Here is a 26,317-nt window from a genome sequence, read left to right on the forward strand (position 1 = left end):
GTGCTGGGCTTTTTCGATCCTGCATGTGGGTGGATCGCCTACTGTTGATACGAAGCCGCGCATGAACGCTCCCGAGAACACAGGCGCAACGATGCTGTGCTGACTGCTGGGTCTGTACACAGCATGAAACAATACCTAGGGCTGCATTATACATCGATCATGACAGGCCGACGGAAGCATATGCTACAAACCCCGAGGCTGACAACACAAAAGTGAGAGTCGCCGTGGACTTTCATACATTTGATATGGCGCGTCGCATTGCGATTACTGCGGACGCGGGCCCAGGCAGTTCCAAGGCTGGCACCACTCGCCGTGGCGCTCATTAGCGGCCGGAAAGAGTTGTTGGCTGACAGCGGCCATGCCGTTTGCAAGCAGCTCACACACAGTTCAAGCAATCCTCATGCAAGCCATGTCAAGCCATGTCAAGCCACACGCGGCCTCTTGCTCCACCAACGCCGAGTCTCGCAGCCACCAGGAAGGCGCGGAATGCACAGCACAGGACTGCGCGCTCCGCTGAGAAGCCTCCGACACGACCCGATTCCACACCGCTCGCGACGATCTCAATCAAGCACATGCCCATGCCTATCATTGCCCGATAACGTGAGCAGCATTGATGGCGCCCCCATGTGCATGTCGTGGGAGTCGTGGGAGTCGTGGAAGACATGGGTGCCGCCAACCAGAGGAACGCAGGGCCGAGCGTCCAACAGGGCTCCCTGGCTTCCCTCAGCCGACAGTCAGGCCTAACGTTAGCACCGCCCACGCCTGTGCCCTCCAATGCATACTCTACATATCATGTCAACACCCCTCCGCAAGGGAAAAATATCCTGCCCCACCAGCGACGTGTGCGAAGATCCTGCGCTTTGCGAGTCACAAACTCCGCCCTCTCCTCCGACGCCGGGCCCGTGATAGACGTTGGCGGGCGTCTTTGTGCGCCAGCTAGACGCCCTTCGCTGCGCCTCTCGTCACCCAGCTGTGACCGCCCGTACGCCGCTTCCCGCGCGCCCAGAGAACGTCAGATCGAGATACCACCACAGAGCCGCTGGCTGCTCGCGTCCTGGGCCTACCGGCGGTCGTCTAGCATCCGGCTGCTTGACATTGAGTCGGGAGCCTCGGGCGAGTTGCATGACACCAGGCCGCGGTTCGCGAAGGGTGCGTCGTCAGACTGGATAGAGCTCCCTTGCATTGCAACCGCGCGTCTCACAAACACCACGCCTCGCTCCTTTGACCGCCGGCTTCGCTTTTTTTTTTCACCTCCGCCGTTCCTTCAGAATCCCGTTGTGTCGCTAATCGGCCGGTCCGCTGCATATCTACGACCGCCTGTAACCTTCCCAAGCGCGCTCCCGGCGCCCTTCACACCCATATCGGAGCCTGGCGCCTAGCCAGCTTTAGAAATCCAGCTTGACTTTCCTCGATCGCCATATACACAGAATAATGTCCTGCGAGGAGGGCAACAGAAAACTGCGCAGCGGCATGGGCACGAGCCGCTCTTGGTGAACCCGCCGAGTGTTTGTTTTTGCCGTTGCGCAAGCCCATGAGGTCGTTCTGTAGCGGTCACCGACAGTCTGTTTGTATTATTGCCCTTGCCACCAGGTTCGCCACGCGCCGGAAGCAACAATGACTACGATCCGGCCATACCCGCCCCAGCTGCAATCGCAACCGCAGCCATTCGACTATATCTCCTCCGGCGGGCCCTACAATTCCCTACCAGCGTCACCACGGTCATCGCAGCGCGGCGGCCTTGCGACACATGAGTACCTAGCACCGGAGCAACAACTACCTCAGCATTATGCACATCCACTTCAAAGAAACAATTCCTATCCTGCGCAGGGGACGAATGATGGACAAATTAGCTCAAAGCAAACGGAAAACATGCTGCGCCGGAAGACGCCAAATGGTATACTGACCGCTGCGTACGATGGTACCTCTGTTGAGCAAACTGACAAGCCTCACGCCATGAAACACATTCTGCTACCCATTACGTCCGCCGGGGCACTGAACGTGGCCCCATCGTTCCATGGCGTCAGGCAGGAGCTTCCTCTGAGAACACCAAGCTTTAGCCGTGATATGTACACTTTTGGCAACCAGCAGAGCGCAATTTCTGCATGGAACTCCGGTGTGCAACCGGGGTTGGATGCTGCTGGCAGCAAGTGGACGAACCCACAACAATTCCTGCCGCAGATCGACTCTATGTTGAATCAGGTTCCGACTCAGCCTCCGCTGGTACCGTATGCACAATATGGCTCTTACTTCTGTGGCAACATGCAATACCCTATGCAGAGCCAGTTTGCGCCAACGGTATCGAATGAGCAAGGTCCATATGGGCCGTACTGGCCGAATGGTACCTTTGTGCCTTACCGCCCGGCGGCTCTACGCGACCCTCGGTTTCAGCACATGGCTACCAACTGGACTGCGAATCAGCTCAATCCTTATTTCAGTCGGGCAACAGAAAATTGGCAGCAGCCCGCTGACTTAGCGGTGAATCCTAACGCGGTGCGAAGAGCTCATACCCACTACCAGGCGCGGAAGCCTCTACCGCCAGCAATGGGATACAATGCTATTCCATCTCATCAAGATTATCCGGCCTCGTTAAGCGTTCAAAGCATTGACCAACATCGACATCTCGACCAACAGTATACTCCCACGGACCGGAGGCTGGCAAGTCAAGTAGCTAGCCAGTCATATGTGCAAGGTTTGCCTCGTCCCATTGGAGATCATTATTCATCGGTCCATTCGTCGGGCCAAACTACGCCGCGTGGCTTTGAGACGCCGCCAGCTGTGACGTCCCTAGCGGAATTCGGTCCTCAGAGTAGCAATGCTCAGCTGAGGGAACGAGTTTTTGACTGGGCGCATTCCATTTATGTCGAGCTCCTGACATATTTGCATCAGACCAGAAGGGCTGCTCTGAACACCAGACATCCCGGTAACCAGCAAAGCTCAAATCGACCAAATATTTATCCTAAGCCACCCCGTCAGCCAAACTCGAGCTTCACGTTCCCACCCACTGCGCGGACGCGATCCACCAATGATGCACAACTTTCACATTCGGCAATGCAACAAGACGACATTAGCCCTTCACAGGTCACCAACCAGGCTGTGGCACTCCAGAGACCGGGCCAACTTCACAACAGATCACATTCACTGTGGTCTAGTGGTAATAACGAGCACACTCGTCCAGAGGCTCAGCGACGTCTTTCCTGGCAACAGGGGCTGTCCGGTGTCACGCCGCTACAGCCATCCGCACAACCACCTCGAACGCTACGGCGAACTTCCGGTCTCTCCGTTTCAGCTACATACCCACCGATCAACCAGGAGATCAGCGTTACCGCTAAGGCCGCCTCTGCTCTGGAGACTCTGACGAATATGGTGCAGGACAGTGCGTGGAACTGGGTGGATGGTATGTTAGTGGGCGGATGTTTGGCGTATGCTCTTGGCGAGTATCAGAAGGCCTTAGCTTGGTACTCAAAGATCCTCGATATTGACCCGGAGTAAGTTTTGCGGTTTGATTCAATGGAACATGCTGACGCGCATGTTCATAGCCATGCCGAGGCGATCTCAAATCTTGCCGCTACTCTTCTCGCCCTCAATCGTCGCTCTGAAGCAGAGCGATATTGGCTTCGCGCAATCAAGCTACGCCCCAGCTACTTTGAGGCTGTGGAGCACCTGATCGGTCTACTATGTAGCGATCAAAGAGGCAAAGATGCAGTCAACATCATCGACTTTGTAGAGCGCTCATTGCGATATACCCCAAAGCGTGATTCTGTCAGAAGTGCGGATGGACAGAGCGAACGCTCGGCCTCCGATGGTAGATCGCCAAGTTTATCGGACGCCTCTGACAAGGCTTTCTTCGACTTTGACAGTGATATGGACGGTTATCTCGGCGAGACGCGCCAGCTACCTGGTTCGACCCAAGAGGGCTTCGGTTCGAGTGGATATGCTATTCCCGGGTCCGAGAACGGACGGATACTAGCTCTTGTGCATGCGAAAGGCAATATGCTTTACGCGCTGGGAGACAATGTCGGAGCAGCGAAGGCTTTCGAAAGCGCCGTCCTAATTGGCGCTGGGCGACATATTCAAGGGATTGGCGGTCTGATCAACCATATTCTGACCGTCGTGGGACAAGACACTTCAGAAAGACTCGTCACTGGCCAGAAATTTCAAGGGTCAAGCGATCCGATACTTCTACCTCCAGACAAAGCGCTGCTGACTGCGCGTCTGTGCTTTCCGAACCATGGCGAGCTTCCAGGCCTTCGATACGTGTCTGCGGAGGGTATGGCTCTGAAGGCCGCCGTATCAACCACCAGCAACTCTCTGCTTTCATTGGCCAAGATTTTCCAGGACGGCATGGTATCGAACTCGCCAAAATCAGCTTCATATCAGACTACGTACGGCGTCCGTGAAATTCTGGCGTTGTACTACCTTTCATTGTCGCTGCAGCCGAGCCCTTCCACTGCCAACAATGTCGGCATTCTCCTTGCAAGCGTGCAGTCGTCGCAACAGCCAAAGCAGAATACCCTACCGGCCAGGGACTCACCCATTATACCTGGCATCGCTCCTGGTAGTGGCATCGCGCTCGCATTAGCATATTACAACTATGGCCTCCTTCTGGACTCGAGGCACGCGCATCTGTTCACCAATCTGGGCAGCTTACTCAAAGATATCGGGCAACTGTCAGCAGCGATTAAGATGTACGAGCAAGCGGTAGCATGTGATGGCAACTTCGACATCGCTTTGGCCAACCTTGCGAATGCCGTAAAGGACCAAGGACGGATCAGCGATGCTATCACATACTACAAGCGCGCCGTCAAGGCGAGTCCCGACTTTGCCGAGGCTGTATGCGGCCTGGCTAACGCACTCAACTCGGTCTGCGCCTGGGCTGGAAGAGGTGGGGTTGCTGCCGATGGGGGTAAGCGCGACCGCTGGCATGTCGACGAGAATGGCATGCTGCTGGACGCCAAGCTTCCCGGAGCTTCGAGCTCAGGCTGGATCAAGCGCGTGGTTGATCTCGTTGAGAAGCAGCTCGCTGATGGCGAGGAGTGGGGTCGTGGCAGTCTTGACAACACATTCTTGCGCGGTATAATCCGGCATCTCTCTGTAGATGTCTCCGACTCGCACAGCATTACGGAGAAAGAGGAGAGCATGAGAAGGACATTGGCATCATGGTCCAATCAAAAGTGGGAAGGAGCCCGTCTAGTCCGTCTCGCCGAGCGTGCAATTCGCCGTCTAGGCTGGCAATGGTACCAAGATAGATACGTCGTCAGAGTCCAGCGCCCTTCAGCAGTCTATGCTCGGCCCCGTCTTCCCTCCGCTCTTCCAGTACCGGCCGCGCCCACTGTACTCCCTTTCCATACCTTCACTTGTCCTATGTCCGCGAAGCAAATCAGACTTATCTCACAACGGAACGCACTCCGCATCTCCACCTCGGCGCTAAAGGCACCTTGGCTTCCTCCGACGGTCTACCCGCCGCCACCACCACCGAACCCCTACCTTAAAGTCGGCTACGTTTCATCGGACTTCAACAACCACCCCCTCGCACACCTAATGCAATCAGTCTTCGGACTACATGACACTAAAAAGGTGAAGGCTTACTGCTACGCCACGACCGCCAGCGACAACTCCGTGCACCGCCAGCAGATCGAGAGGGAGGCGCCAGTGTTCTACGACGCTTCCTCCTGGCCAGCTGAGAAGCTAGTAGGCCAGATCGTCAGAGATGGTATCCACATTCTCGTCAACCTCAATGGCTACACCCGTGGCGCGCGCAACGAAGTCTTCGCCGCCCGTCCAGCGCCCATCCACATGTCTTTCATGGGCTTCGCAGGCACTCTAGGCGCCGAGTGGTGCGACTACCTTCTTGCGGACGAAACGGCAATCCCACTCGATACGCTTCGGCCGTGGAGGCGAAATGTCGATCTCGAGGATCAGCTGGTGGATGATAACAGTGGCGGCGAGCAGGAAGATTGGATCTACGGGGAGAACATCATCTTCTGCCGAGACACGTTTTTCTGCTGCGATCACCGTCAGAGCGCACCGGATGCTGAAGACGAGCGGTTGGATTGGGAGGGCGAGATGAAGCGCAGATACGAAATGCGGAAGGAGCTTTTTCCGCAACTGAAGGAGGGGACGATCATCCTCGGGAACTTCAACCAGCTGTACAAGGTATGTTGCCCGAATCTCTGCTTGCCACTTCCCCCTTCTCCCTACCCTACGCACAGCGCCTTCTCCCATTCAAGGTCACGTAATTAACATCGATCTCAGATCGACCCCACAACCTTCCGCACCTGGCTCCGCATCCTCTCGCGCCTCCCCAACGCCATCCTCTGGCTCCTCCGCTTCCCGGACCTCGGCGAATCCGAGCTGCTCTCCACCGCACGCGCCTGGGCGGGCCGAGACGTCGCCTCACGCATCCTGTTCACCGACGTCGCCCCCAAACACCAGCACATCTCGCGCGCCGCCATCTGCGACCTCTTCCTCGACACCCCGGAATGCAACGCCCACACCACTGCCGCGGATGTCCTGTGGAGCGGCACCCCGCTGCTGACACGGCCGCGGTATAGCTACAAGATGTGTAGCCGCATGGCGGCGAGTATCCTTAAGGGCGCCTTACCGAGGGGTGTTGAGGGGGAGAGGGCGGCGAGGGAGTTGGTGGCGGAGAGCGAGGAGGAGTATGAGGAGTGTGCTGTTAGGCTCGCCGGCGGGTGCTGGTATGAGGGCTATAGGGTCCGCGGCAGGCTGAGCGAGCTGAGGAAAATGCTTTGGGAGGGCCGGTGGAGCAGTGCGTTGTTTGATACAAGGAGGTGGGTGAGGGATCTTGAGGAGGCGTATGGGATTGCGTGGGAGAGGTGGGTTAGGGGTGAGGGCGGTGATATCTGGTTGGAGGGGAGTGGGAGCGGGTAGTGGGGCTGAGGGGGGCATTTGTGCCGACGGTTTCAGTGTTGGGCTAGGGAGAATTGGTGAACGATTCACGATAGACACAGGGTGTGGTGGTAGACGGGGGACGGCTCATAAGCATTGGAGTTTAGGAGCTTTCTTTGGATATACCAGATGTCTGCGGGTATCGTGTGATGTTGCACAATATTCCTAGTCTTGCTACCTTTACAGTTGATGCGCTTGTGAGGAGCTGTGATATTGTTAGGCACCGGTATCAGTTGCGCCGTCACGTTATGGCCATGAAAAGGAAACCATGTACATGCGTATGAACAAGTAGAACTATGCATTTACAACCAAATCTGAGCTTCTAGCAACAGTTAAGAAGCTGAAAAATAGACACTTTTCAGCATCTTTATCGAACATCAAAGTGAAGAATCGCGTTACAAAATTCAAGCAGCTTCATCACTAAAACGAAGGGTGGTGTTACGGCATTTGTGCGATGGCTGGAGCCTCGACCGAGTTTTCCGATCAGGAGATGTCACATTAGCGGAACGACTCCATTCATAGCGTTATGGTCCCTAGCGTAGTTACTTCATGAGCGATCGCGATATGAGTTTGGTTTAAATCTAGGAATGATAGGCACGTGATAGGCACGTGATAGGCACGTGAGTAAGGTCCCGTAGGACTACTTCGTCCGCTTCACGCACTCAGAACATCACACCCATTTTGCTTTAATCCATTCGACCGTCTCTTTCCGCTTTACCCCCTTTAGCCCTTCTGTTCCTCACAAATATATCTTCTCGGCACACCTAGTCCATTAATTCTTTACAACCCTAGTTGGTTCTTTTTCCTGTTCAAACCTCACCGAGATGGAAACCAAGAATCGGCAGGTACCCCTTCGCTCTCAGGCTACAAAAGCGGTTCACTCGCTACTACGCGATATTCACAGCCTCTGGCGTCGAACATGTGGTGCTGATGTCGCATCTGTTTCTATCACGACTATACCTATTGAACTTGTTCAGATCATCGCCGGGTTTCTTCCCGCCAGCGATACAGCTGCGCTAGCTCTGAGCTGTCGTCGACTGTACTACGTCATCGGAACCGCTTGGAGCCCACTGAAAAGCGAAGACAAGAGGGCGTTCCTCACCGCTCTGCAAAAGGATCTGCCGAAGGTGTACGTGTGCCACACGTGCCTGCGGTTCCATCGGCCGCGTAAGAATACTAGGCCCAGTAAGGGGTATAAAGAACACCTCCAAGCGAAGTACGATTGTACATCGCAGTCTGGCAGGGCGGACATCGGCGGGCATTACAGCTTGTATTTCCACCAGCTTCAGCTAGTCATGGACCGGCACTTCTTTGGGCCCTCTCACGGCATCTCACCAAGTGCCCTGAGATCAACAACTAGCCTTCCAGAATGGCTTTCCGGGCTTCCTATAAGACACTCTTGGCGCCCGAAAATCATTGGCGATGAACTTTTTCTTGCAGCGACCTATCAGTTTCACGACAAAGATGCAGACCGAGTACGTCAATACGTTGACAGAAACTATATCAACATTTGCGGTCACCTTGGTACGCATCGCCTTCCGGGCAACCAGCCCCGGCTTCCGGAGCTTATTGAACACCGGTTAGCAAGTGACCGCATCAATGGCCCTTACAGCTATCGCCGGAGATCGAACTGTTGCCTATTCTGTCTCACTGATTACGAAGTCATCATCCTGGACCGGGGAGTTAAGGGACGATGGATGGTAATCAACACATGGCACCAGTTGGGAAGTGGCCGGACGCCACATGATCCAAAGTGGATGAACTTTATCGCCTTGTCACGCCACTGCAGCCCCATGACCCACGAACCTGGCGCGATTCGGCAGGCCTACGAGAACGGAGAGAACCTATCGTTCTCGGTATGCCCTACATTTCGACAAACCCTACGAGACTGGAGATACAGACATGAGGTGGGACGCTGTATCGATGGCCGTGGAAGACTTTCATTCTTAACAGTGCCTACCGAACCTCTCATAGCAGCAACGGAATGAAACATGGCAACTTCAGTGCATTTACGAAGACACTACGCGTAGAGAATCCAGAGCAGCTTATAGAAGCATGCCTTCAGCGCCCAAGCTAGGGTTTCGGCAGTTCGCTTGTGAAGCTTTCTGTTCTAAGTGTCGCTACTTTTTCTCTCTGCGTGATAGCCATAAAGTGTGTTCAGCACACTCCCTACCTTGATCATGACTAGCGTTAACCGTGCGGAGGTACCGTAAGCACCCTCTGTTCTAGTTCCGACCCAGCACGGGTGCGCCAGCGACTTCCATGCTATTAACCTAGGCCAGCTCTTCACAGTCTTGGCATAAACAACACCTTATGGCAGCAAGCCGTGTCATACCCAGCGTCACATGTAGGAGACTTGGAACGTAACGTCCAAATCTGAACATCTCACATTGTTCAAAGCCACTCAAAGAATGCAGTAGCAAGGTCCTCTCACGTGTAGTTACCGTCTTTATCAGCCCGTCGCCATCGAGTCCGTTCGGCGCTTTCTCTATCTCAGTCTTGATGAGGCGATGTTGGGGCCAAGGCCATGGAAGCAGCTTCTATTTCCACCTCGATGCGCCGCTAGTGCGATAGTGATTACCCTCCCGTTCATGAGTTTTCCTCTCGTTGGCGGAGACAAGACATGACATGCGACGCTTCCTCAAAGCGATGAGTTCCTGTCTCTAGCTGCATCGTAGCCCTGAAGTCCTGCCCGTCTTCGCTTCGCCCCGGCAGTGATGGGGTGGAGCGGTTCTTGTTGGGGTCGTTGCCTTGTACGAAAAGTTCGAGCATCTTGACGAATGTTGAGAGCTGTCTCGGTAAATGAGGTAGAAGGAATGGTTAAATGTAGTGAGGAATGAAATTGAAGAGAGCGATCGGTTTGAGAAGGCGTCGTTGAAGTCAGGATCGTGACAAGCTGACCCAGTTTGGCGACATAGACCTCGTTAGCACATCCATGCTGAGTCGGAACAGAAGGCGCCCACGCTACTTGCATGCCGGAGGAATGCGATGAACACACTTCGTGACCACCATGCTGAGATGAACAAGCAGTGTACCAAGCATAGAAAGCTTTACGATTAGATGTTACTGGCTCAGGAAACTGCCTAAACGCCAGCGTTTAGAGTTGCGGCACTATCAAGCTGACACTGACCAGGGTATGGCTGACGTGCCAGGTGTTCACACCTCCCATCGGACTGATACCTTGCAGCAGAGCAGGCAGAGAGTCTCCTAGCTGCCACCTCTCATCGTGATGCAGGTGCAGCATAAGCATTTACGACGAAAACGATCACGAAAGGATGCCATGTTTGATCGCTGAAAGTCACACGATGAACGTGCGAGTTGTGACAAAGTAAACAACCACCAGCAAGAGACAGAACCACAGCATCGGCAATCCATTCCAAGTCTGTGGCTAGGAGCCAAACCGCTGTCCACTGAACCGCACTCAGGCCTTGCCTTCGACGGCACGCGTTGCTCCTTTACGCGTCCGCCCGAGGCTTATAACTAGAGTCTAGGAGTCCACGTATCATATTCTGATTCATCCATGAGAATGGTAGTGTGGTGAGAATGTCGGAGGAAGGTGAACGTTGCGAGTCTCGTTGTGTGTAGAGAAACGAGGGATGCTATGGATCCTGGCAGCTTCTCACGCGCATGAGGCTCTCTGTTCGTTTACCGTGGTCGTATTGGAGACGGCTGAGAGCCCGGCTCAGAACACCGAGCAGTCCGCTGACGCCGCGCTATGGGACTATCCGGGCCGTCCGCGCAGGACTTCCGAGGCAGTTTGCAGAGAATGTATGGGCGTCCATCATGAGGATCTTCGGAAGGGTAGGACATAGGCGCGACCTCCGGTCGTTGGAGTTAGACAGGATCCCTGGATACACGATTGATTTGTTGTGAACAGAGCACGACATACGGGCTGTAAAAACAAGTTCAGCACTTACAGCACTGCTTAGACTCCAGGCCTGACCTCTTCTGCGATGAAATGGTGTGAGCCGACGGAAAGTACATAGGAGTCAGAAGTGGATATGGCCGCTGGGCCCGACTGACATGCGGAGGGAGGAGAAGAGACAGGAAAAATTCCTAGTACGACACTTAGGCATAGTCATTTGCTGTACTTGCTAGAGATATCAAGCAAGCTGTTTCTGGAGCCCGCAAAGCCTAATAGTATCTGATGGCTGGAATAGCCAGGTCTTCTTAGGCACTACTGTTGCCTGGTGCAATGCGCTGCCGCTCCCCCATGATTCCGATCTTCGGGCGCCGGAAGGCTCCAGGTTGATAGTGAACGTAATAAGAATGAGATGGAACAGGGCTTAGAGAAGAGATTCTCATTAGCAATACGAATATCCAAACGATTGCTGTTGAGGCTTCGGTTGAGGACAACACGGAATACAGGACCCCACATGACGCCTTTTGAGCTGACATATGATACGGAACCCGAGTCTATCCCGGGTCCACCGTATCTAGGATGGATGCATGCGAGTAGCTATGCGAGGCTGCCGTTCCATGTCTGAGTCTTGCGAACTCTTGTCAAAACCAATTCTAAAGCGAACCCCCCACAACGACCAGGACACCCCCTCCCCGACGTCAATGGTATCTAGTGGATGTTCAAACTGCACGGTAGGCTTCACGGTGGAGTATGGCGACGAGTAGGGACGCGTAGATCTGGTACTGTCCGTGGTGCTGCAGGATCGTGGAGACCGCACCAGATACACACCTACCGGCACGATCACAACCTGATTGGGCATGTTTCAATCCCAACGGCCGAGAGTGCTCCACAGAGGGTGCAAGACAACTGGGACTTGCATATGATGAGGGATTCCCGAGGGGGCTTCGTCTGATGATTTCTATTGCTTCGTGGTTAGGGCGCCGCCGAATATCTGCTGCTTTTCTTCATGAGCCATTACTTTTACCTTGATGGTTGCTGCAGGCGAGGGCAAGTGCGCGTTCACAGAGGGTGAAGCGATCGATATTGACCCGCTTGAAGGATCTCAAATAATTATACAGCTGTACAAGGGTTGACAGATGGTGAGATGCGAGAAAGACAGACGAAGAGCTTGGCGCGGAGCAGCTTCCTAAAGCGGTGGGAGGTGTCACAGAGCCTGGGTGTCGGGATGCAAGCCACCATTGGCTCGCTTGGATGCGAATCAGTCTTGGCGATCTGAGAGTGAGATCTGTAACCCGAGTCGAGCCGTCCCTGTTTTAGAGTCCGGCGGTGTTATCCTCGTTTGTTAGTGCATGTTATGATAGTATTAGGGGCTCGATTGAACTACTGAAGGTTTGTTGCCGTATCTCAGGAATGGAGGGGTAACCGAACATCGGATCCATGGAACCGGAGTTTGACTTACAGGAAGGCGTGGAGGTGCGGGTGGTTTGAAGCGCCCATGCCGCTGACACTCGGGACTTTGATGCCGTGCACGACTGGGGAGCACAGAGCCTGCGGGCAGCACCGTCCTCGCTTCCTCTCTGCTGGGCTGGAGCGGCGAGCCGAGGGTTCGCGGCATTGACTGCGAGCGTCCCGCTGCTCTGTTTGGAGTTTCATCGTTGTCGGAGTGGCTGCGCTCTAACCATGCAAGATTAAGTTTGACCGCTACCACGCCGAGGGCATCCCTGTGTTACTTTAATGAGATCATTGAGCCCCGGCCGACTGGATACTAAGGGCGCCAGAGGATTCAGGCAATTAATCTTGTGAGATAGTCTTGAAGCTCAATATCCCAAGAGATTGAACAGGCTATTTTAAGTCGCGATACGAAAAGATTGTGGTGGCGGCCGTGGGTGCGGAACTCAAGATGACTGCCGCGCTTGAAACCCGGGTCGGAAATCCTATCGGTAGACCGACGAAGAACTGCCGTGATATCGTCGCATTCTTCTGCCCTTGCACTCACCAACAAGGTTGCTGTCGGCTCCGTCGTCAGATTTGTTGCCTCGGGTCTCTCTGTATTACACTGCGTGTTGGCCTGGTGTATTAGGGCATCTGCTATGAAGGGTTTGCTTTGGTCACCCTTGCTGATGCTCCAGTAAGTAAAGTTGTCAATGGAGAAAGATACCATGTGCAGTTTATTGTGCAGTTTATTGGTGGGCGCTCCATCTGGTCCGCGACGTCACGACTGGCGGTTGCACGACAACCAGAGAAGTCCGAAAGGCTCTTGTGGCAGCTCATCATACAGTGTCAGCCGCAGCTCCGATCGCTGGCTCAACGGCTTTCCAGAGGAGAGGAACACACCCGTGGACAGGAACGCCTGTAACACCCTCGCTTTCCCCAGTCCTGCAAATGCTCAAACGTCTAGGTGACACGCGGTACCGAGCTGTTCTCTCGCAGCTGAAATTGCATGCAACACCGCTAAGCGACGATGCCAAATGACCGCTGTGCTCGCGTTTCTCACGGCTGCGTGCGACCACACGAGGGCAGTGCATGTGCATGTGCTCTTACCGTGATCCTTTGACCACGGCAGCCCACAGAGAAGGGTCGGATCCTGAATGAGATGCATGCTGCAGCAACTGTAACTGCTATTCTCGTCGTCGCTCATAGGAGACCTGTTCGATGAGCGTTGCTGTGAAAAGACCTCCTGTCCAGCCCAGAGAGCGATCGAAAGCCTACTGATCCTTGTCGTTCAGACAGGGGATTCCACAGGCAAAGAAACGCGACTGCCCAAAACGAACTCATGCATGAAAACCGGGTTAGGGCCCGTCGTCAACGCGGCCGGGTCTTTGATTTGAGGCACTGGCCGTTTTCAGGATCGCCCATGGCGGCCGTTGCGCCCAGCTGATCGGCTAAGCGCAGTTGCACGGCATGTTCCTTGACTGGTCCACGATATTGCCCGTTATCCCTGGCAGAGAGATGAGGCATCCTATTCGCCGTCAGATCACTATTGAACGAGATCAACACACAGCTGAGCTGCCCTGAGGTAATCCGTAGGTTCGCGTGGCTCACGACTCGGAGACTTCCAGGTTGTACACGTCGTCGTTGAGCCGTGGGGGGCGAGCGAGCGACGAGCCGTCCCCTCCTTGTGTGCAACGGCATTCCAAAGCGGCGGGCCGCGCCTTACCCGAGGCGGTATAATTTGACGAGCGTGCGAGAGCGATGGCGTCCTGCGGTATCCAAACGGCCAAGCTGCCACCCACCCAAGACAGTGGACAACGAACCCCAGATCTTCTTAGCCACAGCTTCACTCAAACCATGGTCCACTCTTCGGGGTCGCCGTCTGTACGCCCTCGCTCCGTGGCTCTCGCATCCTTCCCCTGTCCCCGAGGCTGTAATCTGTCTCGAGTACATTGACCACCTAGGTACCTATTCGCAAGCTCGCACGTTGCACCGTAGCCTGGTCGTTGCGAAAGACTCCAGGTGTGCAGTCTGGGACAGCTCGTCGAGGGCTGTCTGGCGTGGATGTCGTCGACAACGCAGGCCTCATCCGCCAGAAGAGGCAGCGCTCACCGCGGCAGATGATGATGATGGTGCATTTATTTAGGGAGACTCCAAGCAGGCTCAAGGTCGCTAGCTGCTGGATCGATGATCTTCGTTAACCGACACGGGCGGCGTTTCTCGTTTAGCCGGCCTTTGCTGGTGCCGATCCTTGGCAAATGTGCCTGATGTCTCTGCGAACGTCAACGTTTGGCATCCGCGCTTCGCGCCAGCCGATCCAAACTTCCCAAAAAGTAGCATCTGTTGTCGTTGGCGCTCCGTTGAGGAAGCGTGGCTTGCCGCTATGCTTGATCCGCCGATAGGCTTAAGCCATTTTCGTCTACTGGAAACTGCCCCAGTGACTGACCGGCATTAGAGCGGCAGGGGAGTATTTGTATTTCATCCTCAAGCACCCATTGGCCTCCAGACTCATCAAAAACCGAGAGGCCCGAGGCGACGGCGCGATCTCTGCGATGACGCAGTCAGAGCGCCAACGTTCAAACCCGTTCTCCTTCATTTATCCGACAGGCCGGTCGCGTCTCCGAAGGGGTGTGGGCGTTGCTGTCTTGTAGCCTCAACTTTCAGGCTCTCCTCTGCGCTGCGACCACCGAAGTCACCGGGACCCAGTCACTTACGGCCGTAATGAAAGAGACATTCAACGCAAGGTCCAAGCTGCCCGTTGCGGCCACGACAAGCGGCGCTTGACCGACAGTTCGTTTGATCGACCAACCGCTCCGCTGCCGCAACTTGCTTGCGATGAGCGATGTGCAGCAACGGTCGAAATGGTGCCTTAGCTCTCACCAACTTGGAAGGTCAACCGCAGAGAAGCGATGGTGAGGCACCTGTTTAACGACATCGTTTCTGCAGTCTGGACACGCGGCGCTGGTCGGCAGCGACTGGGCTCTTGACGTCCAGCCTGGTTCCATGAAACCAGTCAAGGTTTCGCCTGCCTTGATTCCAAAGCCAGGGTTCAGCGGGCTGTCCTCATGCAGGCAATGTCAGCGAGTGACAGGGAAGCGAGCTGCTGAGTCCAGCTGAAAGTTCCAACTACAGCTGCACGCCGCGAGAGGGATGTCAGCCATTTTCTAAATTGTTGCAGCGCTTGGGGGAACCCTAGGTCATCTTAGTTCCACGATACACGTTGGCTGGCTGTGACAAGCGCGAGAGATTAATAAGGGTTTGTCGCGGGCGCGCTGCGATGCCAAATAATACCTTGTTGATTTCGGCAGCGACAGCACCACAGCCAGACTACCGCTGGTTCAACAGCTGCTGGCGCTGGTAGCGGAGAGGCTAACGCACAGGACGATATGAGCTCCCGCGGGCAGCGCCTTGGTTCACTTTCTGCCATCTGACATCTCCGCTGGGTCAGCATGGGCCTTCGCTGCGCCAGGCCGCGTTTTTCGCTACGGGCCTCCGACGATAGGAGGGGGGCGCAAGGGGTAGCCCGTGAGAGAGCGTTGGCGTGCGGGAGAGATGGAACGGACGCTGGGGAACGCAGATGGTCACGTCCCGGACGGCGTCACCACCCTGATCCATGCAGACTCATGCACCCTGGTTGCACATCGAGGACCCGGCGATCTGGATAGGCGCACCCACCATGCGGACCAGATGCCGGAGCGAGCGTGCTCGACAAGTCCTTTCGGGGTTACTCGTCAGGAGCTTTGCGCCGCTCACTCGCAGTAGCCGCCAGCCTGCCAAGCGACCTTTCCTGTTGTCCCATTCCCTCGTCTCTCATAAGCCGAGCACATCGCCCCGACCCAGCGTTGCGCTCCTCCCGAAACGTCACCCATTTGCGAGCGTTGACCAACCACCGCAGCAAATCACAAACCCTCTGAAGCAGTGGTCCGGGACATCAGCAACCGGGGGACTTGTACAGCCTTCGCCAGGACCATCAGACGACGCAAGCCATTAAACTCTAAAGCCTCGACAATCTCTGCTAACATTGTGTCGGTAAGTACCCACGCTTTCCGTGCTGCCGTTTCCCGTTGCCCAGAAAGCCTTTCTTATATGCACTCTTCCTGACCCACGGGTGCGGGCCATTCCATCCCTACGTCTCAACTTTCCAGCGACTGAGTGAAAGAAAACAGCGATCGCTTCCAAGGTCCACTGTCTCGTCAAGTCTCCTCTTCAGACACCTCTCGTGTTTGTAATACTTTCGTCATCGTCAAGGTATACACCGCTCTATTACGTTTCTACCTGTCTTTCCTGTATCAGTCACGTCTATCGGAAGTTGCGTTGCAGCGCCGAGGTTGAGGCTATTCTAATCTCCATCGTTCTATTCGTGTTTCCTGTTGTGGGTTGCCTTGAACATTTTCTGATCGCCCTACAGCAGCCTCTTGAGAAGATTGGCAAGTTTTTGTTCAGAGAATCATCTTGTACGGCACAGCAACCAGATAAAAATGCCTGGACATCGTCGCGGACCTTGGTCGCAGGCTGAGGACAACTACCTTCTCCAACTCATCGATCAGACTGGCGCCAACAACTGGGTTCGCATCTCGCAGCAAATCGGTACGCGATCGCCCAAGCAATGTCGAGAGAGATACCACCAGAATCTCAAGTCTGAGCTCAACCATGCTCCAATCACTCCTCAAGAAGGCGAGTTGATTGAGACGCTTGTCAAGGAGATGGGCAAGAAGTGGGCAGAAATCGCTCGACACCTGAAAGGACGAAGCGACAATGCCGTTAAGAACTGGTGGAACGGAGGCCAGAATCGAAGAAGGCGTAATCAGACTGCTCGTCGCGGCTCGAGAGACAATGCACGAGCGAAGATTGTTTACCAGCCGCAAGCGACACCGATGGGCTATCACTTCGCACCGCCTGCTCCAGCCGGCCTGCATCCGCACGACATAGCTACTCACCATCACTTCGCTCAACCTCACAACCCTTATCAGCAGTTTCCGCCTCGTGCACCACACAACCTCGACCAACCTGCCTTCCATCCTCGCCACCAGCTTGAAATCAACCCTTACGCGCAATCACGGCTTCGCGCTTACGACAATCCTCGTTCTTACGACACACCTCTCCCCTCTCCTGCCTTTTCGATGCACTCAGCTGAGGGCGCCCCCTCGCTGATGTCCGACAATGGCTCGGACTCAAGATCGCCAAATCGCACTCACTCTCCTTACGTGCTTGCTCCACTGATCGGCTCGCGCGAAGAGAGGCGCAACTCCCAAATCTTCATCATGAGGAACGGCAGCACTGGCTTTGCCACGGAGGAGGAGACTCATTTAGCACCTGTCGGCGACAGATCGTGTCCAACCCTTGAGCTACCAAGGCTAGGCGCTCCGACAGCGCAACCGACCTTTAGACCAGTTGACTACAGTCGACCAGCTTCGTTCTACCATCAGCCTACACATCTCAGCCACAGCCAGACAGTCTCTGTCCACCCTCAGCCAGTCCAACCAAGCTACAGCCCTTCTGATCCGATCTTCCCTAAACCTGCACTGCATCTACCACCTCCACAGTTCAGCTGCGAAGGCCCGCCGACAGGACCGTCGCCACCCTTGCCCGCTGGGCAACGGCCGCTTCCTCCCCCGATCTCTCCTCTGCAGCAGCTACCGTCGATCATTTCTCTGGATTTGCCTATATGAATACACACAACACTAAGGGCTAGCAATCGCAACAATGTCGACCTGCTTAGAAACTCATCGTACACCATACCTGTCGTGACTTACTCACTCAGACCCTATGGTGTTCGGTTCCTTCTGTCGGACATGGTTGACAACTTTCGGAACATCTAGCTCTTGCGAGCCCACATCACTCTGTCGACGCTGCATTACATGTTTACGTACTGCACGAGCTTACTGGTTGATGGTAATCAACATATTGTCGTCTCCCACGACGTCACGAGAAAGGTGGCATGTACAGCGTTGTTGTTTTGGCGGTCCCATTTGTTCTCCTTTTGGTTCTTCGCTCACTTTGTCATCGATACCACTCTTGTCCGATCGCCCAAAAAGGTTGAGTCTTCTTCTACCGACAAGCGCGTTTCGCGTCCATCCTTTCGATCATGTAATGGCGTTCTCTTGATGGCGTCACAGCCAAGGGGCATATCTGGATACCCACTGCAGTCCTGGATAGATCATTTGTAAAGCTGCTCAACCCCCCGCGCATGGGCTTGACCGTTAGTCAGGTCGTCAGCAATCAAAAATCTGGGCAAAAGCACCACTGTCACTACCCACGGTACTCTGACCCCATCAACATGACTCGTGAAGCACTCCGCGGCCCGCTTCTTAGTGATGCAAGTCCTTCCAAATCTTCGACCGCGCTAGTGACGCACGTCACAGGAGCGAGCTGCAGAATTCCGGCTTCATAGTTTACAGAATTCCCGACAAGGGCAGCTGCATTTCGCGTGGACATGTTTAAGCAGCGTGACGCGAGTGCGTGGAATTCCAGATGCACCAGATGCAGGACGGGATGAAGGGGCTGGAGCGTGGGGCTGCGCGTTCTTACCTTCCCAAGCAGCTGAGATGAGATGACTGCAGTGTTCTAGACTGATACAGATTCCCGGTACATGCCGCTGCCCTTCTACCATGGATCAAGGGGAGCGGTTCCCGTGGAACGGCAGGAACTGACTTGGGTATGAAACGGCTGTGCCGATGTGATTTTGTCGGGTCATTTAAGTGCTTTTGAGTGGGGGACTGGGGACAGAGTCAAGTGGTGGATTCCCCCATGATTCGTTACGCGTTGAATGCGCCTGGGCCCCTGCAGTACAGTGTATCCAAGGCTATCGGTTGCTGCAGGCGTTGCGCGTTACACATCGTGAACACGATACCGTCACTGAGTTCATTTGAGAGTTCCAAAGGTTTTGTTCGTGGAGTCGGGTTTGAGTTGGAGGAGGTCGGCCCGAAACCCTCGGCTCGGCTGTTCCCGCTTTGCTCGGGAGTCGCAGCGGACGATCGTAGGGCAACGACGTTACGACATCTTGGGATGCGGCCGGCAATGTAGATATTGCAATTCTCTCGGATTCGAGACGCTGTGGATGCTTTTCCCAGGTAGTACATAGTTAATAGGCCTCTTCTCTTCCATTCATGACGACAGAACACGAGTACGACTATGATCCGAGTAACACCGCACGCGTTGAAGACCCATGGAGTACAGCTTTCTTGGTATGAACCGCTCTTATAGATTCCTGTTATTGACAATATAATGCCTGAACCGATCCTGCTTGATTACGTGCTAATCTGGTGGATAGTCTCAACGGGACCTATCTCTTCAAGTCCCTATCAACTATGTGACCGCACCGGGGGTCTCGCTCACCGCGGCATGCTTCGCTCATAACCAGTATGAAGACCGGGCAGCAAGCCTCTGTCTTTCTAACCTCCTAGCAGCGGGCTTCAGAAGGCTCGTCATCGACCTTTACTGGGATGCAGGCCGGGCGGTATGGAGCCTCTGTCCTGCACAGCTACCCTTCGTGCCTGCTGAGGATGATATGCAAACAAGCGCGACACTAGTTTCATCCACGTCTACGAATTCCTTTCAGAGCGCTACCCTCAGTAATGGCGCACCAGATCGAAGTGCTCCACTCTCCCTTCTTGTGCCAACTCAATCAGCGGGTTCTAGTCCCTTGCAGGCTCGTCAGGCATCTACAACAAGCACTATTGTCAGGAATATATCCACAGAGGACACCAACCTCAGCTCCGTCTCCTCATCCTCGATAGCAGGCAACCTTACCAGTGGCACTACAACGAGCTCCACGGTTATCCCATTGCCAACTTCGGTAACCCCAAACGGGCAAATGCTGATTGAAGTTGGCCCGTACAATTGCACCCGAACAGTCGGGCTTCCCTTGCTCACAGGGATCCTAAGAGACTATTTTGACGACACCGATACCACATTGCAGGCTACTATACACTACTTGGTCTTCAACATCCATGCAGCGGTATCCCAATCGTCACCCTTGGAGCCCGCTGAAGCGCCAGTTGCTGATGCTCTACCGAACTCTGACAGTCTACTTGGTACGTTCCTAAATGCGAACCTGTCCGCCTGGCTTTACACGCCTGAGTCACTCCAGCAAGGCCGTGCCGATATCAACTCAACCTGGTATACCGGACTCCGGTCCACCAGACCAGATTCGGTGTACTATAGCACGGCAATGCGGCAGGCTAACGTGGCTACGAGCTCCGACGGTTGGCCGGGGACAGGATACCTGGTGTTCGGCCGGTATCTTCGAGCTCTCGCTGGTTTTGGTAGAGTCGATCCTCAGATGGCCGAGTATAACTTCACCGGTGATAGCCGTATCCTTTTCCCACCGGGATACATTCAAGATCTCCGCGGTACAACCTTCGGTGCCACAGGTCAACTGACAAGTGGATGCGTCTTTGATCCAGATGCTTCTACCGTCTCAGCGGTAAACTCATCGTGGGCGCTCTCCTCTAACATCAGGGTACCGGAACTTGGCAGTGGCTCTTACAACACCACGATAGCATCTGTTTCTAATCTTACCTCTTGTGGTCTTTCTCTCCTCCTCAACCAGACGCTTTTGAACAGCACAGCCGGGGAGAACATCACTTTCTACAAATCGATCGCTTACAGCTCCATCTGGTCATGGGCCACTGGCGAGCCTCGCAACATCACCAACAATGAAGACTCTGAAGGTAGAGACCGCTGCGCGCTCATGTATGTCAATGAAACCGGCCGCTGGCGCGTTACCAGATGCTCCGAGCGCCACCGCGCTGCCTGCCGCGTTAACAACCAGCCCTATGTCTGGCGCGTATCTTCGGATGAGGCTAGCTACAGTTCCAGTGGCAACAGCTGTCCGGACGGTTCTAGCTTCGCTGTTCCACGCACTGCACTGGAAAGCACGTACCTCCTGGATGCGGCTAGGCAAACCGCTGAGGACAGGAATGCCACCATATGGGTCAACTTCAATGCGCTGGATGAAGCCGGCTGCTGGGTCTCGGGCATCAATTCGACATGTCCTTACGTGAACGATGAGGAAGCGGATCGGACGAGAGTGGTGGTGGTGCCGACGGTGGCTGCTGTCATCGTCTTTGTGTTGGCAGCATTAACGGTCTTTGTGAAGTGCGCTGCTAATAGGCGGAACTCAAGGAGAGGGAGGAGGAGGAAAGGGGATGATGGGTGGGACTATGAGGGCGTACCATCCTGAGGCTGAACATAAGTACTCTGTAGTAATACCGCAGATGTGTCTATACCAGCTTCAAGAGAGGAAATAATAGTAGTCTTGAAAGCGCCTTTGATAGACCTCAATTTGAGCTGATCCGAAGAGTTCCTTGTGCCCGGATTGAGACCACCTTTGACCCTCCGGGCAAGCATTGATATAGAGCCGAATGTCACGTGGCTGTCAATTGGGTCTCCTCCACCTCATCAGGCATCCTTGTCACAGATCGGGAGCTTATCGCGGCCCCCGACGTCACCTTAGGACGGACAACGACACACAGCTCTACACTGTATATATTCTCTCTCTTCTGTCTCGTTCTCGAGGGTTGGCGTTAACTTGCTGGTTCCGGCGCAACTGCCATCTGTATATACATACACATTTACGACCAGTCCAAGAAGCACTCTATCAGCCATGTTTGCGCGCTCGGTTCGGAAGCAGGTTACCCACATCGAACGTGCCTTTTCCACGTCTGCGGCATGCAATGCAGACTTCACACATGCAGTGATCGGAGGTGGAGCAGTAGGCTTAGCGATTGCACGGAAGCTGCAAGAGAAGGACGGTGCATCGACGGTGCTTATAGAGCGGCATGGGAGCGTAGGCACAGAGACGAGCAGCCGAAACTCAGAGGTAAACAGCCCGCTAACTGCCGTCCTCAAACCATGCTTCGGAATTTGATGCTAATCTGGGCTATTCCACCTTCCAGGTCATCCACGCCGGCCTATACTATGGCACTGACTCCCTCAAAACCAAGCTCTGCCTCCAAGGCAAGGAGATGATGTACGACCTCTGCAAAAAGCACGACATTCCCCACATGAACTGCGGCAAGTGGATAGTGGCGCAGAACGAGCAGCAGATGGGCGAGCTGGAAAAGGTCCACTCTTTCGCCCAGTCCGTTGGCGTACCGACGCGCTTTGTTCCGCTAGACGAGGGCAAGCAGCGCGAGCCGGACGTGCGTGCTGAGAAGGGCATCCTGGAGAGCACTTCGACCGGGATCATTGACAGCCACTCGTTCATGCAGTTTCTGGAAGGCGACTTCGAGGACCGGGGAGGCATATGCGCCTTTCACTCGCCAGTGGTCCGGATCGAAGCATTGGACAATGGCAAAGGTGGCTGGAAGATATGGACGAAGCCAGATGATACTCGGGATAAGGACTCGGAAGACGCCATAACCGCAGACGTTCTTATCAACTCCGCTGGGCTATTCGCGATACCGTTGTCAAACATGATTCTTCCGAAGGAGAGGCATAGGAAACCGTACTACGCCAAAGGCTCGTACTTTTCTTACTCGTCCTCAAAGCCGAAGCCTTCGACACTCGTATATCCCGCTCCACAACCTGGCCATGGCGGCCTGGGCACCCACCTTACAATCGACATGAGTGGTCGCATACGCTTCGGGCCTGATGTTGAGTGGATTGAGGATCCAAATGACTACGCTGTGAATGGCAGCAGACTACAAGAAGCGCTTGACGACATCCAGACATACTTGCCCGGCATTGACCGAGATGCCGTGGGCCTAGATTATGCGGGCATCAGGCCGAAGCTTGGAAAGCTGGGTGCTGTCGCCACTGGGAAGGGCTTCCAGGACTTCTACATCAAGAAGGAGGATGGGTTCGAGGGCTTCATCAACCTGTTGGGGATTGAAAGCCCCGGATTGACCAGCTCGCTGGCTATCGGCGAGCACGTATATCGGATGTTGTACAAATGAGCGAATTCGAGCTCGTTGTGCTCTCGACGCCAGAAGGTTATAGGAACATTGTGATCTCGTTTCTTCACTTCACTTTGATCCTCTGCAGTTTTGCAGGATTTCGTCAATGTTAATCCGCTTGCTGCCTTATCGGATGCCTTGTGGTCATTCACTCGGCCTTCAAGGCCGATCTATTTCAATCTTGACCTTCTCGTCTTCTTGCATCGTACTTCCACACTTCCATTCAGCCATCGAACTATCGCTACGATGCCCAAGGTGAAGAAGAAAAATGCTGCTATCAGCCAAGAAGCTCTACATAAGATCGTCAAGATGTACAGTCAAGACCAATGGCTTGTGAGCACCTGGAGGAACCTCTCAGCTGAAGGCGTCAGACTTGGCTTCATTAACCCCTCTGATCTAAACGAGTTCGAGGTTCTTCCCAAGGACCGCGTCGGAAAGATGGATGCTGAGCTTGTAAGTTGCTCATTATGTCATGGAAAGATACATGCTGATTGTCGGTATTCTACGAGCGCCTACTGACCACTTTGTAACTAAATAGAAGGCAGCCTACCGACGCCTTCCATCGGCACGCGCCCCATTGGTCCATCCGACATGGGAGCGGGACGGCCAGTGGAGGATTGTCCTAGAGATCCCGCTCGAAGTCCGCAAGGAAACAAACCTACCGTAGGCTATCATCGAGCTATTTCTGTAAGGGCTTACTGATAGCTTCCAGGCGTCGCTGGAAGCTGAGAACGCCTTTCAAGGAAGATTCGCCTGAGCCTTTTGCCCACAACATCAAAGTTGAGGAAACCAGCGTTCACCGCAACCCTGGAGATGGCCTTCCGTCCGACTACGAATCTGACTTTGACGCTTCCATGGAGTCTGCTTCCGACACCGAGGACGACGTTGATGAAGAGGACGTTATTGAGGTCGATGAGTACTTTGATGCCGAAGACGATGTCGACACTCCAGAGCGCGCTGAAGTCATTGTAATCACAGACTCCGAAGCATCTGACGACTCCGACGACTGCTTCGTGGTGGTCGATTCCGAGCTGCTTCCCTGTGATGCCTCCGAGACACTCACATCCGGCTTGTAAGGCATGACGCTCTGTTTCGAGTCTATTTGGCACTTGGGAAGATACACAGAGAGATGCTTCAATACATGATCTACGACTCCTGTAAGCAGCATGGTGCGGACGGCATAGTTGGTCATTGCAGACATCTTCGGGGGAATACTTTTGACGAGGATCGTGCGGATGTACGCGAAGCACCTGATTTCAAACAGACCGTCGCAGCCTTTTCTCGTCCAGTTAAAATCACGTCTGGGTTTGGTTCGCACGCACCCGTCTTACTCGCTGTAGGCAATTGGGTTCCAATTGAATGCCCGGTTGCATCGACTTTGCGATCCAGGAATCTACGAGTCTAGAACCTCCAACATCTGCCGGACATCCGTAAACTTCTCCCTCTCCTTCCCCTTCACCCTCCCCCTCTCCCTCTCCACCTCATCAATCCTCTTCCACTCCTCCCAACTCACCCTCCTCAATCCCCTCTTCTCCGCCTCTCCCCTAACCCCCTCCCACCCCATCCCCGTACTCCCTTCCCCATTGTTTTTCAAAAACGGCACCCCGTTCTCCCAGTCGCTCACAATGACATCACCAGACGTAAACGCATCCTCCATCGTGCTCGCAATCACGCCCGTCGGCCCTCTCTTCACCCACCCGGCACAGTACATACCGGGCACGTGGCCGGCGGTCAGGACTCCGGGCCCAATCTCGGGACTGATGACACGGCCGTACAGATCGTTCGGGATGATGCCCATGCGGCGATCGAAGGGGACACCGAGGTCGGAGAGGCCGGGCAGGGGGAGGGACTTGTAGCCCACGGAACGGAAGGCGAGGGATGAGGGGAGCGTGACGGTCTCGGGCGTGGACTCGACGCGGGCAGAGCGGTCGGTGGGATTGGAGTCGGGGGTGAAGCGCGTGAGGTTGAAGGTTGTGCTGGCGAGGGTGGAGGAGTTGTTGGGGGAGGGGTTGAAGGCGGAGGGCGCGTGCAGGAAGCGGAAGGCCCAGGATTTGGTCGCGGCGGAGGGAGGGGTTGGCGAGCCTTTTGCGAGGATCTCTGCTATGCGTCGTTGTTGGCGGGGGAGTTTCTTCGGATCCGGAGGGAGGAGATCGGAGGGGATGGGCTCGAAGGAGACGGATGGGAGATTCAGGAGCTCGCGCACTTCCTTGATCGTGAAGGCTGCTTGCATTGGTCCGCGCCGGCCCACCACTTTGACGTTCTTGACTTTGCTGCGGGATAGGGCGTCTAGGGCGTACTCGGTGATGTCGGTCTTTCGCAGCGCGTCGATGTCGCTTAGAAGGATGCGCGCGACGTCCATTGCTACGTTACCCTGGCCTATGATGACGGCCTCCTCAACGGCGTCCAGCACTGGGCTGAGGCCCGCATATTGGGGGAGGCCGTTGTACCATCCTACGAAAGCCCGGGCAGAGTATATATTCCTCAGATCCTCACCGGGTATCCCTAGTCTCTTGTCTTCTGCTGCACCATAAGCGAAGAGTATAGCGTCGTAATGCGGCCGGAGCGAGGTCAGAGGTAGGTCATGGCCAACGTCTATATTCCCAATGAAGTTGAAGCGCGGCGATGATGCTACTTCTTCGAATTTGTCCTGGCAGTTCTGCGTGAGATTTTGTCAGTACATGACTCCTCATATCCAATCGACCGTAGTACCTTGACCTCTGGATGATCTGGCGCAACGCCATATCGCACCAACCCGTAAGGCGCCGGCAGCTGCTCGTACATGTCCACCACAGCATCTTGAAGCTTGTGCATCACCCGATATGCCGTATAGAAGCCCGCTGGGCCTGATCCGAGGACCGCCAGGCGAAGCGGCTTTCTACCTGGCACCGTACTGCTGTAGGGGCGTCGGTAGCCATGGATACTGCTAGTGATCCCCCGTCGCGATGGCGACTTGAGCGCCTCAGCGCAGCTCGTGCAGATATATTGCTTTCGTCGGAATAGTTGCATGACCTGGAGGATGATTTGCCGCGGCGGCTCGAAGACTTCAAACTACGTCACGGCTCCAAAACACCAACACCTCCACCTCGAAACAGCGCCCTCGCATTTAAGCCCTGTAGGACCAAGGCGACGAGGCACGATAAGGCAAGGTTTAGTTTCTCGAGACATGGTGATGATGGTGGATCAAGCGGCAGATTCTGGCGAATTCGCTTTTCTG

At 54.8% G+C, this 26,317-nt stretch overlaps 6 protein-coding genes across 6 annotated transcripts; 5 read left to right on the plus strand and 1 right to left on the minus strand.

The window, feature by feature from the left end:
• Positions 1–1,614: 1,614 nt before the first annotated feature.
• W97_02881 (uncharacterized protein) lies at positions 1,615–6,891 on the plus strand (the record flags this gene model as incomplete). Its single annotated transcript, XM_007780780.1, has 3 exons — positions 1,615–3,485; positions 3,537–6,153; positions 6,253–6,891. 3 exons carry the CDS (start codon positions 1,615–1,617, stop codon positions 6,889–6,891), a joined length of 5,127 nt encoding a protein of 1,708 aa, XP_007778970.1.
• A 9,789-nt stretch (positions 6,892–16,680) lies between these two features.
• On the plus strand, positions 16,681–17,871 carry W97_02882 (uncharacterized protein; the record flags this gene model as incomplete). Its single annotated transcript, XM_007780781.1, has 1 exon — positions 16,681–17,871. The coding sequence occupies one exon, from the start codon at positions 16,681–16,683 to the stop codon at positions 17,869–17,871; it is 1,191 nt and encodes a 396-aa protein (XP_007778971.1).
• A 1,437-nt stretch (positions 17,872–19,308) lies between these two features.
• W97_02883 (uncharacterized protein) lies at positions 19,309–21,386 on the plus strand (the record flags this gene model as incomplete). Its single annotated transcript, XM_007780782.1, has 2 exons — positions 19,309–19,386; positions 19,473–21,386. The coding sequence occupies 2 exons, from the start codon at positions 19,309–19,311 to the stop codon at positions 21,384–21,386; spliced, it is 1,992 nt and encodes a 663-aa protein (XP_007778972.1).
• Positions 21,387–21,809: 423 nt separating this feature from the next.
• On the plus strand, positions 21,810–23,103 carry W97_02884 (uncharacterized protein; the record flags this gene model as incomplete). Its single annotated transcript, XM_007780783.1, has 2 exons — positions 21,810–22,025; positions 22,102–23,103. 2 exons carry the CDS (start codon positions 21,810–21,812, stop codon positions 23,101–23,103), a joined length of 1,218 nt encoding a protein of 405 aa, XP_007778973.1.
• Positions 23,104–23,349: 246 nt separating this feature from the next.
• On the plus strand, positions 23,350–24,179 carry W97_02885 (uncharacterized protein; the record flags this gene model as incomplete). The annotated part of the gene is made up of 3 exons (XM_007780784.1): positions 23,350–23,556; positions 23,642–23,766; positions 23,816–24,179. The coding sequence occupies 3 exons, from the start codon at positions 23,350–23,352 to the stop codon at positions 24,177–24,179; spliced, it is 696 nt and encodes a 231-aa protein (XP_007778974.1).
• A 317-nt stretch (positions 24,180–24,496) lies between these two features.
• W97_02886 (uncharacterized protein) lies at positions 24,497–26,109 on the minus strand (the record flags this gene model as incomplete). The annotated part of the gene is made up of 2 exons (XM_007780785.1): positions 24,497–25,759; positions 25,813–26,109. 2 exons carry the CDS (start codon positions 26,107–26,109, stop codon positions 24,497–24,499), a joined length of 1,560 nt encoding a protein of 519 aa, XP_007778975.1.
• Between the last annotated feature and the right edge of the window lie 208 nt (positions 26,110–26,317).

Source organism: Coniosporium apollinis (genome assembly GCF_000281105.1).
Source record: "Coniosporium apollinis CBS 100218 chromosome Unknown supercont1.11, whole genome shotgun sequence".
NCBI lineage: Eukaryota > Fungi > Ascomycota > Dothideomycetes > Coniosporium > Coniosporium apollinis.